Below are 17,722 nucleotides of genomic sequence, written 5' to 3'. Positions count from 1 at the left end.
TAAAGTGGCCATTAAGTGTGTATGTACTTTGATAATAAACTTACTTTGAACTTTTAAAAGTTTTCAATTTACTGTTCCTGTCATGTCTTTCCCTTTTATTCTTATGCCTTAATGTGGATTTCACTTAAGGTTTGCCCATTAGTGGAAACATTTCAAAATCTACTTTTCCTAAGCCCTTGTATCAAATGTTCTCGCCCAATGCACTTCCATAGATTCATTATTGCAGTAATAAGCTTCTGAGCATGTTGAAAATTGGCTGCAACTGTCAGGAAAACTTGGTAGGCCAGTAAAGGCTCAGAGGAAAATTGAGAAAAGAATAGAAAGATACCACAAATCCACCACTAGTCAGCAATGACAGATCATGCTCACATGTCAGTTCTGCACAGAAATGTCACTTTGGGCAGTTTCAATTGTTGGTTTGAGCAGAAATTACCAGGACTTGTAATACCTCAAAGTTAAAGTGAAACTTGTTTTCATATGGGTGTCAGAACCTTGTTCTGATTAATCCTTGATTTTAGGGTAACATTTTTCAGTTATACTCAGCTATTATGATTGCAAAAAAATTACTCCATGATTAACATCTTAAGTTTATTAGACGCTGCAGTTTGCCACTGTATAAGTGAATCTTTTGCTAAAATCACATCAGAAAATTGTTTACTGTCTGGCTGCTCAAGGAAATTAGATAGACAGCACTTTGGTATTTACTCTCATTCCTATACATTAAGTAAGTTTTGCTTACTTTAATTTGAGGAATTGCCAAAACAATTTTACAAAAAAATTGCTTATAATTCCAACAAAAATAACCCAATTTTCCAGAAAAATTAAAACAGATTTATAGTTCTATATTCAAACCAAGCTCAACTTTAATCTGAGATGTATTTTGAAAGGGGTAAACTTGATGGCCTTGCTTATTAGTACAATTATTAGACTGTAACTCAAAAGGATGGTTTTCATTATGCTAGGCACAAGAGAAGAGCCTAATGCATTTTGCTGTGGTTACTTGTTCATATTTTAACTTACAAATTGATTTTCTCAGTTTTCTAGCTCATTCAACATCCTAATTATTTGACAGAAATGCTTTGACCTCTAATTTACGAGGGCTGATCAGCATTGGAGCAAAGTTCACACTAATGTTATATACTGACTAACAGTAATCATGGGAGTAACTAGGCAAAATTGATCAGTATCATCTTCCACTGAACTTGTTACTTGTGCTGGATTGCAGATAAACCTGAGATTTTCTCAAAATGACTTGCTTGTTCCAGGTTGGGTGCCAAGTGACAGACTTTCTCCCTTTGTTCTGTAGTCACATTTTCCTTTTATTTTGGATTTCTGCAACTCCATACAAAGACCAAACTCTCTTCTAAGTTGTTACTTTGGATCCTCGAATTTAATAGTTCAAGCTTATGCTATCCATGGGTTAGTTAACAGATATTTTTGAGCAAAACTGTCATCTTTCACCTTGGTTTATCTGATGGTTTCATTTGTACATAATAACTTCAGGTGAGTCCTACACCCCCGCTTCCCCCTAGATGAGAACATTACTGAAAGTTTCAGTCAAGTTTGGTAAAAAGGGGACCACAATGATGATAGGGTAACTAAGGAAACTACATTTAACTTAACAGTTCACAAGCTTTTGACAAGGTATCACAATTAACAGTACAGAAACAAATTAATGGACATGAAACTGGGGGGGGGGGGGGGGGCGGGGTGGTAGCAAAGCGATTTTAAAAAACAGCTATAAAAGCTGTAAAATACCACACAGGAGCAGGACCCACCACTGATAAGATGGAATATAAACACTGGGAAGTTGGCACAAAATAATTAACCTCAGAATGGAATATTAGGTGCTATGAAAGCTATAAGGATTTATAGGCTCTGGTTCAAAAGACATTAAAAGCAATATTTTTTGAGTAAAACCAAGATGATCTGAAGCTTGATCAGCAATAAGTTAAAATAGACAGGCAGATGATGGGAAATGGGGTGTTAAGTCTATACTGATGTTCATCATCCACTTGTTGAGCTGAGCTATCCCTTCTCTACTGCAATTTACCTCAAAACTGGAAAGTAGAACAATCTACCCTTGAGTTTTCACTCCAGCTGAAATACAATTATTCTATACAGTACTTCTATCATTACTTATTGTATTACAATTCAATTACAATTATAGTTACAATTTAAGCAGCAATTCAACAACTTCGTTCCACTTAAAATTACTAAGTTTCATAGTTATGCCATGCATAACTGCAAATGAAGTTGAACTACAAAGCTCAATTCTCACTATTCTTAAACCCATATTTTTAAAAGATAAATTTAGTTTTAGATGGATTGCTTATCTTAAACCATCATAATTGTATTGATTTTATAAAAGCAAATCAGTAAGCCTGCAATTCTGATTCTACAAGGTTATTGAGTTCTTTAATGGGGAAGAGGAATGATTAAGTTAATAGTCCACATATTTTCATCTTAACAATCACATAGCTCAGACGTTTTTAAAGTTTATGATCTGGCAAAATATATCTTCCACATATCATACATTCAAGTTGGTATATTTAATTTTTGAATACTGCAAATCATATTTTTTACATTTACCTAAAATATACAAGCTTTTCTCCATTGGCTCCTCACATGCTAATCAAACCATTTGTTTTGCTAAACTGACACTACATATTGAAGTCCATTTCCTGTCAAAGGTACAGAAAAACTTGAAGCAGAGAACAAAACAAAAACTGCAGGGAACAGACAGCTTGGTTTAATTGAATTACGTCTGGCCTGCATTTGAACAAGTGGATGGAAGTGCACCTGTGGAAACTTGGAAGAGCTAGACAGACAGACAGACAGACACACACACAAACACACACACACACACACACACACACACACACACACACACACAGAGCTTTAGGCCCACACTGCAAGTTTCCAATGCAAATTAAGAAACACATCAAGAGTTCAATAAAACCATTCACTGAAAAAGTAATCAAAAAATGCTTGTTAGAATGGGTGTGCACAGAGCTCGTCTTATCTGAATATTTCTTTAGCAAGAATTTAACTCAATATCTTCTTGGAACTTTCTTCTCTAAATAATCAGTCAGTTGCCCAAGGGGTGCTCTCGTGTTGCTCTGTTTACAGTAAGCCTTGGCTTACCTGAATGTGTACAGATGTGGATCTGCCAATAATCTGATTTGCAAGATGTTCCATGGCTTGGGGAAGCAAATAACTGGTGCCTTGTGTACAAAGGCGGGACTGTTATTTTCAATGGAAGCATATCCACATCTGGCAGTGGCAGACTGAATGGACTACGCAGAAGGCAAAATGCACCAAAGGGAAATGAGGAATTTTCTGCACCATGTCCAGTGCTTTCATTCATTCAGTAATAAAATATTACAACTACTGATGTGTACCTCGATGTTTAGAGTTTTCCAAATCAGCAAGGCTGCAACCCACCCATAAACATCAACCTAGCTATGGGTTTAAATTTACTGCTTGAAAATTTAGCAACAAGTTGCATGCATTTAGACAAGCAGAACCAGAAATAAAAATATATGTAGTCACTAAGCTAACATATAAATATACTCCAGTCTACTATACTTGAAAGATATAGCTTAAGTACAAGGTTTAAAGAATTTAAAAGTATTTCATTATATATCTTTATCTTACCCTTGCAAAATAATCTACAAGTGCTCATTTGATGTCTTACAAACTGAAAGTGGGAAAAGCAATGTATATTTTCCAACCAAACTTCAATTTAAGACATCCATAGGTAGGTCAAAAAGTGAAGACAACAATTGGTTTGATTCCAAGCCAACTTGAGTACAAACAGACCAAATTTAACTGACAAAACATCAACTCTTTATTCCTTTCCCTACATGCTGTCTGACCTGTTGAGTTCCTCCAGCATTTTGTATGTGTTACTCAGAAAATTAATCCAAAGTATAGGGTTAGAATAATTATTAGGATAACTTTAGTATTTCTACACTAGTAAAAGACTTCTCACTGTGAGCAGATCTAGGCTGGCGTAATATAAGCTTCTGACATCCAAACTAGAATCTCAATAGATGTATTCACTAGTAATAAGATTGATCTCCACAGCAATTTTGTCTTACCCAGAATCAAAACCCACTTCAAACAAATAACCAGCTAACACTCTCAAAGATGACACAAACAATACTCTATATGCATGGTATATTTAAAGGGGCAAAAATTGATAGTTGAACATACTTAAGGATAACATGCTGAAAACTGAGACGTGGGAAATCCTATGTGATCTTGGGCCACACTCTTCAGTTTTCCTGATTGATCCCTTTAAATTGTCCCTCAGTCCAATATCTCAGTCTTGATTATTCAATATCCATACTTCTTTGGGTAGAGAATTCTGAAGATTTGCAAACCTCAGAAGTATTTGCTCCTCATTTCGGTTCTAAGTGATCCATCCTTTGGGCTTGGACAACATTGGCTGGATGCACATGCATGCTATGCTTCCAGGATCTATACTCTCAAGCAACAACAGACTCTCCTATGCTTCTTTGAAATCACTCTCCTAAAGCCCAGAAGGTATAAATCTACACTGTTCATTCTTTCCTGATTAGACAAACCCTTCATCCCAATGTAATCAATCCACTGAACATTTTCTTTATTAACCCCAATATTCCATTTTCCTTCTAGATTGCTTGGTGTATACGAATGCTAACTTTCTGTGATTCATGTATGAGGAACAAAATCAAGTAGCCATGTTAGAAGGAAACCAGTCAGAGGCAGGTGGTGCTGTGTACGCTCTGACCAAAAGCCCCTAGATTAAAGCTTGAAAATTACCTTTAAGTCACATTTCATATTCGTACTGAGTGGCCAGGAGAAACAATTGTGGAAAAATAAATACCAAGCAATTTATTGGGGCTTGTCATTATTACTGTTAACAAGATGAAATTATATTAAAAGACCAAATCATATAACTGGTCATGTCAGGACCCAAAGTAACCAGGATGCAGGAGAAGAGCATGCCTGTATGTGAGTACAGTTAATCCACGATGCCATTCCATTTTGTTTTGGATTACAGTTACTCCCTTTTCACTTTCATTTTCCTCAGGATGTATTTATGTTTCCACTCTCTCTTTTCCTTCACATTTCTGGCAATGATTAGAGAATCTAGACTGTGGTTGATGAGATGATCTTTCAGAAAAGAGTACCAGAGGTCTGAATTCCCAGAGTGATGGAGAATAGACTGTGGATTTATTTAGAATGAGTCCTCTTTTTCTTAGAACCAGTACTCTTGGGTTAGGTCCAGTGGCAGTGAACAATCCAAGAAGACCTGTTCAAGTTGGAAACCCACCAACAGGATTGGGTGGGAACTGGAAGCCTTGATTGTTTTATAATACATGAGATGGGAGAAAAGGAGAAATTGAGGAGCTAGCCAACGCAAAGGGATATTTATTTCACTAGAACCATGATGACCTGGCTTTTATTGGCATATCCTATGTTCATATGCCATACCTTTCCTATGTCATAACTTCCTGTTACTCGATATCCCCTTGAATGCTTAGCGCCATAGCTAAACTTGCAGTAAGAGCACATTTAACTCAAGGTAAAATAAAGTACAAGTTGCCATCCTGGAATAACAATGGGTGACACTTAAGCATAGCAGTCAGCATAATGCTATTATAGCACCAGCCACCTGGTTTCAATTCTGCCACTGTCTGTAAGGAGTTTGTATGCTCTCCCCATGACTGTGTGCGTTTCCTACCACATTCCAAAGACGTACGGGTTAGCAGATTAATTGGTCACATGGATGTAATTGGGCAGCACAGGCTCATTGGGCCAGAAGGGCCTGTTACCATTCTGTATCTCCCAATAAATAATAAACAGCTGTGTACTTAATATAAAAAAGCATTATTTCCTAAATCAGCTTGCTATGAGGAATCATGGGACTTACATTTTTTTAAAATAAACTGCCTGCAAAATCTGCGAAGGTCATGATCATGCAGTGTCATTGATTCTTTTTGTTGTGGAAGTGGAGATTAACAAACATTTAAACTACAAGGAAGTCAAGGGGATGGGAAATTCAACAATAGTGAATAGCAGAGGTGTTCAAGGTGCCAATTGGCTTACTGTTGCTTCTTATGCCTGCAGAAGCATACAAGACTAACTCAGGGATATGATTTATTTATCATCTTTCTCCATACTGTTTGTAGTAGAACAGTTCAAAACATTTTTCAAACTAACAGCTCAGTATTCATCAGAAGAGCTTTTCAACATGTTGATAACCTGCAATGTTGCCAAACAAGTTTTCTGGGAAAATGAAGGTGAAACATGGATTTAATCAATCTATAGAAATATTTGGGCTTGTTTGAACAGGTGATACCATCACAAGGAATACCTCCATCTTAAACATATCTAATGACCTGGCTTCCACCACCCTTTGGGATGAAGAATTCCAGAGATTCAACACCTTCCAAGAAGAAATTTCTTTACATCACAGTTTTAAATGTTTGCTTGTTTGAAATTCTCCTAAAGGTGAAAACATTAAAACATTTACCCTGGCAAGCCCCCTTGGGATTTTATACATTTTCATGAGGTTGCAACACATTCTTCTAAACTCAAAGAACGTAGAGCCAAATCATTTAGCATCCAATGCTATTATATCTTTATTTTAAGGAAAGGGGACAAAACTGTGCACATTATTCCAGGTATAGGCCCATCAACACCATATACTACTTTAACAAAATCCCTCTAGTCTTAAACTTCAAAGTGCTCTTCGTCTCAACCTATTGTTGAACTTGCCAGCTAAATTTGTGACTTGTGCACTATGACACCTACACCCATCTACCACCTGGAAATTTACTCAATTGGTATTCTCTCTCTATTTAAATAATCCAGCAATTGATTACATTTACCAAACTGCATGACCTTACATATCTCCACATTGAACTCCATTAGTCAGGTTTTCACCCTATCTGTATATATCTTGCTGCAGAATCACAACGCCTTCATCAGAACTTCACCTTCACCTATTTCTGGTATCATCAACAAACTTGAAAACCTTAATTTTTATTCCCTTCTCTGGGTCATTAACTTAAACACATTATTAAAAAATACCTGGACTTTTTCTCAGGAGTGTTTGAGACAAGCTGATAGATGTAAACAAAATTTGTAAACAGGGCAGACAGTCAGGGTCATTTACCCATGGTGGAATTGTAAAACACTAGAGAGTAAAGCATTAAGGAAAGGAGGGAAAAGTTTGAAGGAGATATACTAGGCAACTTAAAAAAAATGGTAGTTGCCTGAAGTGCACTGCAAGAGGAAGTAAAACTGTTTGAGGTATTCAGACAGACACAAGAACACTCCATAGATAGGGAATGAAGTGATCTAGACCACATATAGGCAGATGTGCAGATTAAACTGGTACAAAGTGACCATGCCTGTGGTATACATTGCTATGTTTTAAGTAGTAAACAATTAAGGGTGAAGATCAGATCCATAGGATGCTCCGCTAGTTCTGTCTCTCCAGTTCAAAAATGATCCATTTATTCCAACTCTTTTTTCTATGTGACATTGAGTTTTCAAACCATGTTAAAACACTTCCTTCAATTCCTTGGACACTTGTACATGTGACATGCTGTCAAGTTCCTTTTGGAACTCTAAAGTACACTACTTCTGCATGTTCCCTTTATCAGCTTTCTCTGTTACTTCTTCAAAGAATTTGGCCAAGTTTTTCCAAACATGATTAACGTACATGAAACTATGCTTACTACATTTGCATATATTCAGCTTTCTTAAATAGAGTTAAATCCTACCTGAGCAATCACAGTAGTGCATTCAGAGTCAAGGTTAGATGGAAATACACATTAGCTGGTGTTGCAGAGTGAAGTCATGTAATGATCATGGTATTAAGTGGTATTTTGTGGTGTGTTAGATCAAACTTGTGATTTCTTGTATTATCTTATGTTATATTATTTCTACAGCTTGTATTATACCATTTTGTTCATAGCATTCACTTATAAACATTTAAAAATTTGGATTAAGCTTCTTTGTGGGACTTAAAACTGACAAGCCTAGAACAGCTTTGACTGAACACTGAAAGTAGAGGCGAAAGCCACCAACAACGCTTGTTTTGTATTCTGTGTTTCTCGAAAATCCTTGTCTAGCTGCATGAGGTTCTCTAGCATCCTTTACACAAAGTTTCACCTCTTTACCCATTTCTGTACTGAGCAATAGGTCATCAACAAGCAATTTCAGTCCAGACATCAAGGGGCTGTCAAAACATCTTAGAGTGGCTCAGTTACTCCGTACATTTACTACTTCACCCATTAATGTAGTCAGTGAATCTTCAGACAATTACTACACCACTCATCCTGAAAAAAAAATCACCCGTCTTTCAGTCCTCTGCAATCAAATTTCCATTTTTCAGATTCTCCTTTGTAAGTCTTCCATCCAATGAGATCTATGTCCTCCTTTCATCTGTCATTCCTTCCTCGGTGTTGCTGTTTCCTATCTCTGGAACCTCATTTTGCCTGATGTTTCATGCACACATTTGCTCTTCTATTTCACATTTACTTTAGCTTTAATCCACCTTTGGTTTTTACAAATTTCAGTTTTGTTTTAGCCAGATGCTCAAGATCTCTTCTCTGGACCCAATCCCATCCCTGCCTTGCTCATTACCTTCAAAAGATACCTAAAGGAGCTATTTCATTGATTACTGTTGCAATTATTTCCCTACTCTCATCTCAATTCATTTCCAGACTTTGTTACTGAAAATATAAATACCTGCACTAGGTTTACTTAGGCAGCATTTCTCCTGACTCTTCAAGATTGTTTAATGTAATTTCCAGTATACAAGTGTATAGTATACAAGTGTACAGGAGAACAAAACAATAGTTACTTCGGATCAAATACAAACCAAAATAAACAAAATATAAAGAACACAATAAATAAATGAGATAGCTTAAATATGTAGATTAATAGCATGCCCATAAAGTGACAGAAAATGATAAAGTAGTGGTGGTGGGAAGCACGGAAGGGAGGTTAATGGGTAGAGGTGCTGATCTGCCTTACTGCTTGGGGAAAGTAACTGTTTTTGAGTCTGGTGTGAATGCTACATAGCCTCCTCCCTGATGAAAGTAGGGCAAATAGTCCATGAGCAGGCATCCTTCATGATATTACTGACCCTCTTCAGATACATTTCTGTATATATGTTCTTGCTGGTGGGTAGGCTGGTGTAAGCAATGCGTTGGGGAGTTTTGACTACATGTTGTAGTGCAGATTTCATATTATGCAGTAGATTAGGATGCCCTCTATTGCACAACAAGGACATGAGTATAGATGTACTCCAGCTCCTTTCACCCTCCTTAGAAAGTAGAGGCATTGGTGAGCTTTCCTGATTGTATAGGCAGTGTTCTTGGTCTGTGAAAGATTGTGAGATGTGCGCTCCCAAGAATTTGAAGCTGCTTGCACCGTTGCTAATGATAAGCCCCAACACTATAGTGTCATCAGCAAACTTGACAAAGTGATTACTCGGGTGTCTGGCCATGCAGTCACATGTGAGCAGAGTGTACAGCAGTGTGCTCAGTATACAGCCTGTGTTGAGGATGATGGGGAGGGAGGAGTGGTGGTGCTTCCTGATTATCTGTGGCCCAATAGTTAGGATGTCCAACACATATTTGCACAGTGGTGTATTTAGACAGAGGAGTAGGAGTTTGTTCACCAAGGTCTGTGGGACAATATTATTGAATGGCAAAATGAAACCCAGAAACAGCATTCTGACGCAAGTATTATTCTTTTCTAGGCGTGTCAGGGTCAGGTGCATGACAGATGCTATGGCTTCATTTCAGGTTGGCTTACCTTCATTTTCCCACTGTACTTTGGATCAGAAATAGTTGCAAAAGCAGCTTCTTTACTCTGCTCTACAAACTCTGGAAACTTGCCAAATACATGCTCGCAGACTCCTCTGACAGTAGATTGCTGAAACAAAGGCAAAAATGAAGTGCATAAATTAAATGCTTACCAAAATCTTACTTTCCATTGCACAGCACTGTAATAATAGGAAAGTGATAAGAAAAAGGTATTAACGTAAGGATGTATCTTGAATTTAATTTTAAAGCATTTTTTAAAGCTGTGTCAGCTTCTTTTAAGTCTTGTACTGGGAAGCATTCAAATATTCTTCTTGGCTAGATTCTCAAAATTAAGTTCAAGTTCATTGTCATCTATCTTACAGACAATGTATACAATCAAATGAAACAAGGTTCTTCTGTGCGCGTGTGCACACACACACACACAAATATATATATATATCATACACAGTACATAAACCAAAATATAATACTATAAATAAGTGAATAAAATATAATTCAAAATGCATGTAGTAAAGCACAGCACAGGTAAACAGCAAACAGTTTACTGACCTAGTGACGAGACCTCGGTAGTGGCAGGTATTCATTAGTCTCACAGCTTGAGGGAAGAAGCTGTTACCTAGTCTGACAACCTGATTACTGTTGGTAATTAACTACACTAAATACAATATGTTGGACCTGCTAACTTGTCAACAAGCATTTTATTGCATTTATCACTGTGAAAGTGCTTTGGATCAGAAGGTTGGTGGCTCTACAAAGACTACCAATGATAGGTGAATATCCAATGTTTCAAGAAGCTGATCTGGAGCTGCAGTTTAAGATGGCACTGCTGAAGACAGGTAATGATTTACTAGCAGTTCCTAAAGCAAGAAATACGACTAAATGCTTTATTAATAACACTTTTTCTATAAAAAAAAATTATGGTAAACAATCGTGTCAAGGGTCAAAGCATGTAGGTGTGAGATGGAGTTGGAGAGAGGATGAGACATTTTTGAGGAGGAGTTGAAGGAAGATGGAGGCATATTCAAGACAGAGTTGGAATGAGGTCAAGGCATGTTTGAGATGGAGTTGGAGTGTGCAAAGCGAAGATAGTCATTGTGGAGGAAATCAGGAGTAAGGTTTGATCGAACTTAGCACCAAGCCAATTTGGAAAAGCTGGATAAGGGCTGAAACGTATGTGCTGAACTGAGATGCAGGCTGTTGGCCTGGTCCACTGCTCTGGGCTATGTTTCTGAGGACTTACCTGCATTCTAAATGCTATTTGCTACTTTTTTTGTTTGCATGATACCTCTTCCTCTACTTCTCCAATATTTTTAAATGGGGTGTTTTTGGGTTTCTTGTTTTGTGGTTGCTTGTAAGGAGATGAATCTCAAGGGTGTATAATATATACATACTTTGATAGTAAATGCCCTTTCAGACTCAAGCTGAACTACAGAGGACAGGGAGGAAGTTTGGCCTCTGCAGGAGTAGCATACAGGCCAACTGACGTGTGAACATGCCCTGGTGCTCGTGCCCAGCTATGGTCAAATAGCCCCACAGCCTTGTGGGCTGCCTTGGAATGGACAAATGCTACAGGAGTAAACTCAAACAGCAAATCCAGAGTGGAGCTCCTAACACGGCTGGGTGTCACTGAACATCCTTCTGGCAGCTCCTGCAGCCAAGTTGATGCCAAATATATTGCTTCATAAGCTCTCCTTTGCACTACACTGGTGAGGCAGCGAGGGGAGATCTTGACAACTGGGCATCTCAGGATCTCCATACCTTCCACCCAGGCTTGTGATGATGAGGATGATCATTCATTGTCCTTTGAGACAGATGGATACCAACCACCAACCAAATGTAGAAACATAGAAGACCTACAGCACAATACAAGCCCTTCGGCCTACAATGCTGTGTCAAACATGTACTTACTTTAGAAATTACCTAGGATTACCCATAGCCCTCTATTTTTCTAAGCTCCACGTACCTATCCCAGAGTCTCTTAAAAGACCCCATCGTATCCACCTCCACCACCGTTGCCGGCAGCCCAATCCGCGCACTCACTACTCTCTGCGTAAAAAACTTGCCGACATCTCCTCTGTACCAACTTCCAAGCACCTTAATACAGTGCCCTCTTGTGTTAGCCATTTTGGCCCTGGGAAAAAGCCTCTGACTATCCACACGACCAATGCCTCTCATCATCTTATACACCTCCATCAGGTTACCTCTCATCCTCCATCACTCCAAGGAGAAAAGGCCGAATTCACTCAACCTTTTCTCATAAGGCATGCTCCCCAATCAGTCAACATCCTTGTAAATCTCCTCTGCACCCTTCCTGTAAGTAAGGTGACCAGAACTGAACACAGTACTCCAAGTGGGGTCTGACCAGAATCCTAAAAAGCTGTAACATTACCTCTCAGCTCTTAAACTCAATCCCACAGTTGATGAAGGCCAATGCACTGTATGCCTTCTTATGCCAGAGTCAACCTGCACAGCAGTTTTGAATGTCCAATGGACTCGACCCCAAGATCCCTCTGATCCTCCACAATGCCTAGAGTCTTACCATTAATACTATATTCTGCCATCATATTTGACCTACCAAAATGAACCACCTCACACTTATCTGGGTGAACTCCATCTGCCACTTCTCAGCCCAGTTTTGCATCCTATCAATGTCCCACTGTAACCTCTGACAGCCCTCCACACTACCCATAACACTACCCATGACACTTTGTGTCATCAGCAGATTTACTAACCCATCCCTCCACTTCCTCATCCAAGTCATTTATAAAAATCACGAAGTGAAGGGGTCCCAGAACAGATCCAAGGTACACCACTGGTCACCAACCTCCATGCAGAATATGACCCATCTACAACCACTCTTTGCCTTCTGTGGGCAAGCCAATTCTGGATCCACAAAGCAAGATCCTCATGGATCCCATGCCTCCATACTTTCTCAATAAGCCTTGCATGGGGTACGTTATCAAATGCCTTGCTTCAATCTATATACACTACATCTACTGCTCTACCTTCATCAACGTGTTTAGTCACATCCACAAAAAAATTCAAACAGGTTTGTAAGGCATGAACTGCCTTTGAGAAAGCCATGATGACTAGACCTAATCATATTATGCCTCTCCAAATGTTCATAAATCCTGCCTCTCAAGATCTTTTCCAGCAAGTTACCAACCACTGAAGTAAGACTCACTGGTCTATAATTTCCTGGGCTATCTCTACTCCCTTTCTTGAAGAAGGGAACAACATCTGCAATCCTCCAATCCTCTCCTGCCCTCATTGATGATGCAAAAATCATTGCCAGAGGCTCAGCAATCTCCTCCCTTGCCTTCCACAGTAGCCTGGGGGACACCTCGACCGGTCATGGAGACTTATCCAACTTAATGCCTTCCAAAAGTACCAGTACATCCTCTTTCTTAATGTCGGTATACTCAAGCTTTTCAATCCGCTGTAAGTCATTCCTACAATCACCAAGATCCTTTTCCGTAGTGAATACTGAAGCAAAATATTCATTAAGTACCTCTGCTATCTCCTCCAATTCCATACACACTTTTCCACTGTCACACTTGATTGGTCCTATTCTCTCACATCTTGTCCTCTTGCTCATGACATACTTGTAGAATGCCTTGGGGTTTTCCTTAATCCTATCCACCAAGGCCTTCTCATGGTCCCTTCTGGATCTCTTAATTTCATTCTTAAGCTCCTTCCTGCTTGCCTTATAATCTTTTAGATCTCTATTATTATCTAGTCTTTTGAACCTTTTGTAAGCTCTTTGTTTCTTCTTGACTAGATTTACAACAGCCTTTGTACACCACGGTTCCCGTACCCTACCATCCTTTCCCTGTCTCATTGGAACGTACCTATGAAGGACACCACTCAAATATCCCCTGAACATTTGCCACATTTCTGCCGTACATTTCCCTGAGACATCTGTTCTCAATGTATGCTTCCAAGTCTCTGCCTGATAGCCTCATACTTCCCCTTACTCCAACCAAACACTTTCCTAACTTGTCTGTGTTCCTATCCCTCTCCAATGCTATGATAAAGAGATTGAATTGTGATCACTATCTCCAAAATGCTCTCCCACTGTGAAACCCGACACCTGACCAGGTTCATTTCCCAATACCAAATCAAGTACAGCCTCTCCTCTTGTAGGCTTAACTACATGTTGTGTCAAGAAACCTTCCTGAACACATCTAACAAACTCCACCCCACCTAAACCTCTTCCTTGCTCTAGGGAGATGTCAATCAATATTAGGGAAATTAAAATCTCCCACCACGAAAACCCTGTTATTATTACACCTTTCCAGAATCTGTCTCCCTATCTGCTCCCTATCAAATGTACTTTGAACTTTTGAGTATTGAGCTCCCATGAAGTCTATCAGTCTTTACTTGAGGAAGGGAGGGTAGATATTCATATTGGAAATTGGAATAACAAATGGAAAAACACAGGTTGTATTTTACATTGATTAGTAAATTCAAATATGGCTTACATTACAGAAGGAAATTTTATTTTTATCAGTGTATTCTCATTTAATTGGGCAATGTAATTAATGGGACCACCTTAAAATGGTCTACTGATGGTGAAAAAAAACTTAAATCTATTTTAATTTGCAACCTGGTAAACATAGCATATGGAAACTATATTACTAATGCCTAGGTTTTCCTCAACTTGTAACTCAAAATAAAATACTCTCCCAAGTCCCCAGCAATTAAAATGGAACACCTATATCTAACCTCAACCCCTCCCCAAAAGCTGTTTGATTGAGGAATAAATGAAGACCAGAACTCCCCACTCTGCAGTGATGTGGGACATATAAATTTACCTGACAGCACAGAAGGGGTCTTTATCTTATTTGAAATGCACCCCTCTCTTTGCATAAATCCTTATGAAATGTCAGCCTCAGTTAAGTTCCCTGGTGTGAGTAATTGCCCATTCAAAATAATGAAAGTGCTATTTATCTAGTTTTAAAAGCTTGCACTAAAATTCAGTCACATGGCTATGTTTTACTTAATGTCACTCATCTGAAAAATTGCTCATTCCCATTGTGGATTGCAATTGTAACAACTTCTGGAATGAGTCAAGCCAGTGTTTAAATTTAAAAAGGTACTTCATTGCAAATTACCCTTCCACCAATGACACAATTTCCAGGTCAGTCAGGAACAAAATGGAGTCATTTCCTAAGTTTGTAGAGCACACCCTGTGAAATTAGGTCACATTGTTCAAAGGAAGGCTCATTACTGTCACTTACAAAACAGCTAAATTATCCTCATACTGCTCGATTTGCAGCAATATTGACAGGAGCCACCTAGTGCAGGGTCCAGCCCAGTGCTTTAGTTTATTTTTAAACCTTGCTTTTAAACTTTAACCAAGCCTCACATCCCAACAACAAACCCAGTCTCAATTTCCAGGACTCAATTAGGCCTCTGTATGCAAGCCATATCGCTGCATTCCTTACTTTCCAGGCAAGTCCCCGGTCTTTAGCCTTATCACAATTTTACAAAATGCGCAATAGATTATTAACATTCCCTGATGCCTAGAAACACAAATTCTGCTGGGGTTGACGTACCCTAGACAATTAAAGGAGCTCTATATACTGACTGTTTGTCACATCATTAAAGATGGAAGTAAATTTCTCGGCTTCTGAATAGATGAATCAAATAAGTTACCTGCATCTTACTAGTGTTTTCATTAGGCTGCAGGAGTGCAACATGGTTGGAAATCTTACGGAGAACTGCCAGGTAACTAAAGTAGATTTGTCGCACTGTGGAACCTTCTCGATTGCACTGGAAAAAAAAGTTCTGCATTGTTGTAACCAATTCAATCAAATGATTCCAACTTGGCCAAAAGTGGCAATCTTTTAAGAATCTGCTATTTTCATTGAATTTGTGAATTTAACAGGTTAGTAAAAGGAAAAGGAAAGTTAACTTTATTTATCACATGTACATTGAAACATACAGTGGAATGCTTAACACTTAGCTATCTGCTTGTGCTGCCTTTACTGCCACAATTAATGTAGTACAGCACCACCTGGGACTGAGACAATGTCCCCACGATAAAAAAGGACTTGATAAACTCAAAATACTTCACATAAAAAACGGCAGTAAATACATCAGTGCTTTCTCCCCCTACGTAGTACTTTTTCATAATGAAAGACCAATGAATCACTACAATATTAAAGACTTCTTGCTCCTTTGAATTGTGCCCTTAAATTGTCATCTGCACACCCAAGTAACCAAAACAGTGAGAAGATTATCATCCCAGCCAAAGGATGACATTTCCAACCTTGCTATATTCCCTCAAAGAAGCATCAACTTGGATTTTATGTTAAATTCCTCAAGTGTGCTTCTAATTCAAAGTGAAAGTAACTGAGCCAAGATGAATGACAGTGGAATTATGAATGTCAGAAAAGGAAATTGCTTTGTCGGCTAGAAGGCTCCCACAAAAGAGGGGGGGTTAAAGAATTTCAACTACAGGTCCTCAACTTCAAACAGCTTATATTCCTGCACTAAAACTCCAATGAAGAGTCATAATAATGGCAGGAAATGGAAATGTTATAATGCTCCACCAAAGGGTTAACGCATAATGGAACAGAGGGGAGCTATTCCCGACCCAGATTTAATTCTCACACTGACTGCCAAAAGTAAAAAAAAGAGTTCCATTCAGAAACCCTTGACTTGACGAGTAGCAAAACTCAGCCAAAAGTATATATTATAAAAACAGCAGTGTTTAAAAAAAAATCAAGCTAAGGCAGAACATTGAAGAATTACCAAGAAGGGGACACCCAGAACTTACTGTTTGTAAGTTACAGTGATTCAAAGCTTGAATATTCATCAGAATATGTCCTTCTGTGGTCAGTTATTGATGCTTACTGCTATGATTGTAGAATCATTTACCCCTTACTCCCCGATGAATCCAACTGTTTGTTTTAACTTTGTGCTTGCATGAGTAGATTTTGGATACTTTTATTTAGATGTTAATACAGACAAGTTCCCTTGGGTGGACACAGAGAATTGGGGGCTGCTATTGAAAGCTTGGGAAACCTGTTACCTCCAACATTACATGAAAATTAACTTAAAGTATTTCCACCTATTGTCAGCAAAAGCTGAAAAACTGAAAGATAGCTGAGCAAAATCTGTATTTTACAAAGTTAAAGTCTACGACCTCAAAGGAGCAGTTACTTCCATCAGTCTATTTTGATGAATGACGTGTCTTATTTTGAAGCGTAACCCAATCGGGGGTGGGTAAAGTGGAACCTAATAGTCATTTTGGGTAGGACTGGGGGAAAGAGGGGGTGGGATTGATCGATTTGCAGAGGGCAAAATCAAGGCAACCAGATTCCCACAGTGGACTTGCCAGTCATTCTTCATTCTATCTCTGATAAAACTGCCATTTCAGACTGGCTCAGTTCTTGTTCCAAAGTTTTTGCTTAACCTCTAGCATGTCCCCAGCCTTTTTTACTGGAGTTACCATTCAATTCTCAGCTTCTCATTTCCATTTGAATGTATTGTGGGCATGCAGACTGAATCAGAACAGAAACTGTTTGGAAATTTAAATTAAAAAAAACACAAGTAAGCATTATATTCATCATGCCAATGTAATCCAATTTCACCGAACTTAGCATCTAACTCTTTGAACTGTTCACCAATGAGAGCCTAAATTTCCAACTGCCTGCGGCTGACCTTGTAACAGCAATTTTTTCTTTTTCGGCCACTGTTGCAATCACATGGATCCCAGCCACGCATCACCAACTTTATATCTTCTGTCTCCAACACTGCCTTATAGACAGACTTCTGGAACTCTGTTAAAGAGCAATAAACCACCTAAGAAAAAAAACTTAAAATCAGTAAGTTTGAGGCTTCTTAGTCCATCCACTGATAACTGGTCA

General features: G+C 38.6%; 1 protein-coding gene across 4 annotated transcripts in view; it reads right to left on the bottom strand.

The window, feature by feature from the left end:
• ercc6l2 (excision repair cross-complementation group 6-like 2) overlaps positions 1-17,722 on the bottom strand; it is a 94,729-nt gene that overhangs the window by 45,879 nt on the left and 31,128 nt on the right. For all 4 annotated transcript variants that reach the window (XM_059969871.1, XM_059969873.1, XM_059969872.1 and 1 more), the window contains 3 exons: positions 17,517-17,657; positions 15,504-15,620; positions 9,832-9,951 (listed from right to left, as the gene is read on the bottom strand). In XM_059969871.1, coding sequence (XP_059825854.1) covers positions 9,832-9,951; positions 15,504-15,620; positions 17,517-17,657 — 378 coding nt within the window. The remainder of the gene's footprint in view (positions 1-9,831; positions 9,952-15,503; positions 15,621-17,516; positions 17,658-17,722) is intronic.

This window comes from Hypanus sabinus, chromosome 5, assembly GCF_030144855.1.
Source record: "Hypanus sabinus isolate sHypSab1 chromosome 5, sHypSab1.hap1, whole genome shotgun sequence".
Taxonomy (NCBI): Eukaryota; Metazoa; Chordata; class Chondrichthyes; order Myliobatiformes; family Dasyatidae; genus Hypanus; species Hypanus sabinus.
Note: the sequence above shows the minus strand (reverse complement) of the source record. Positions and strands in the feature narration are given on the sequence as shown.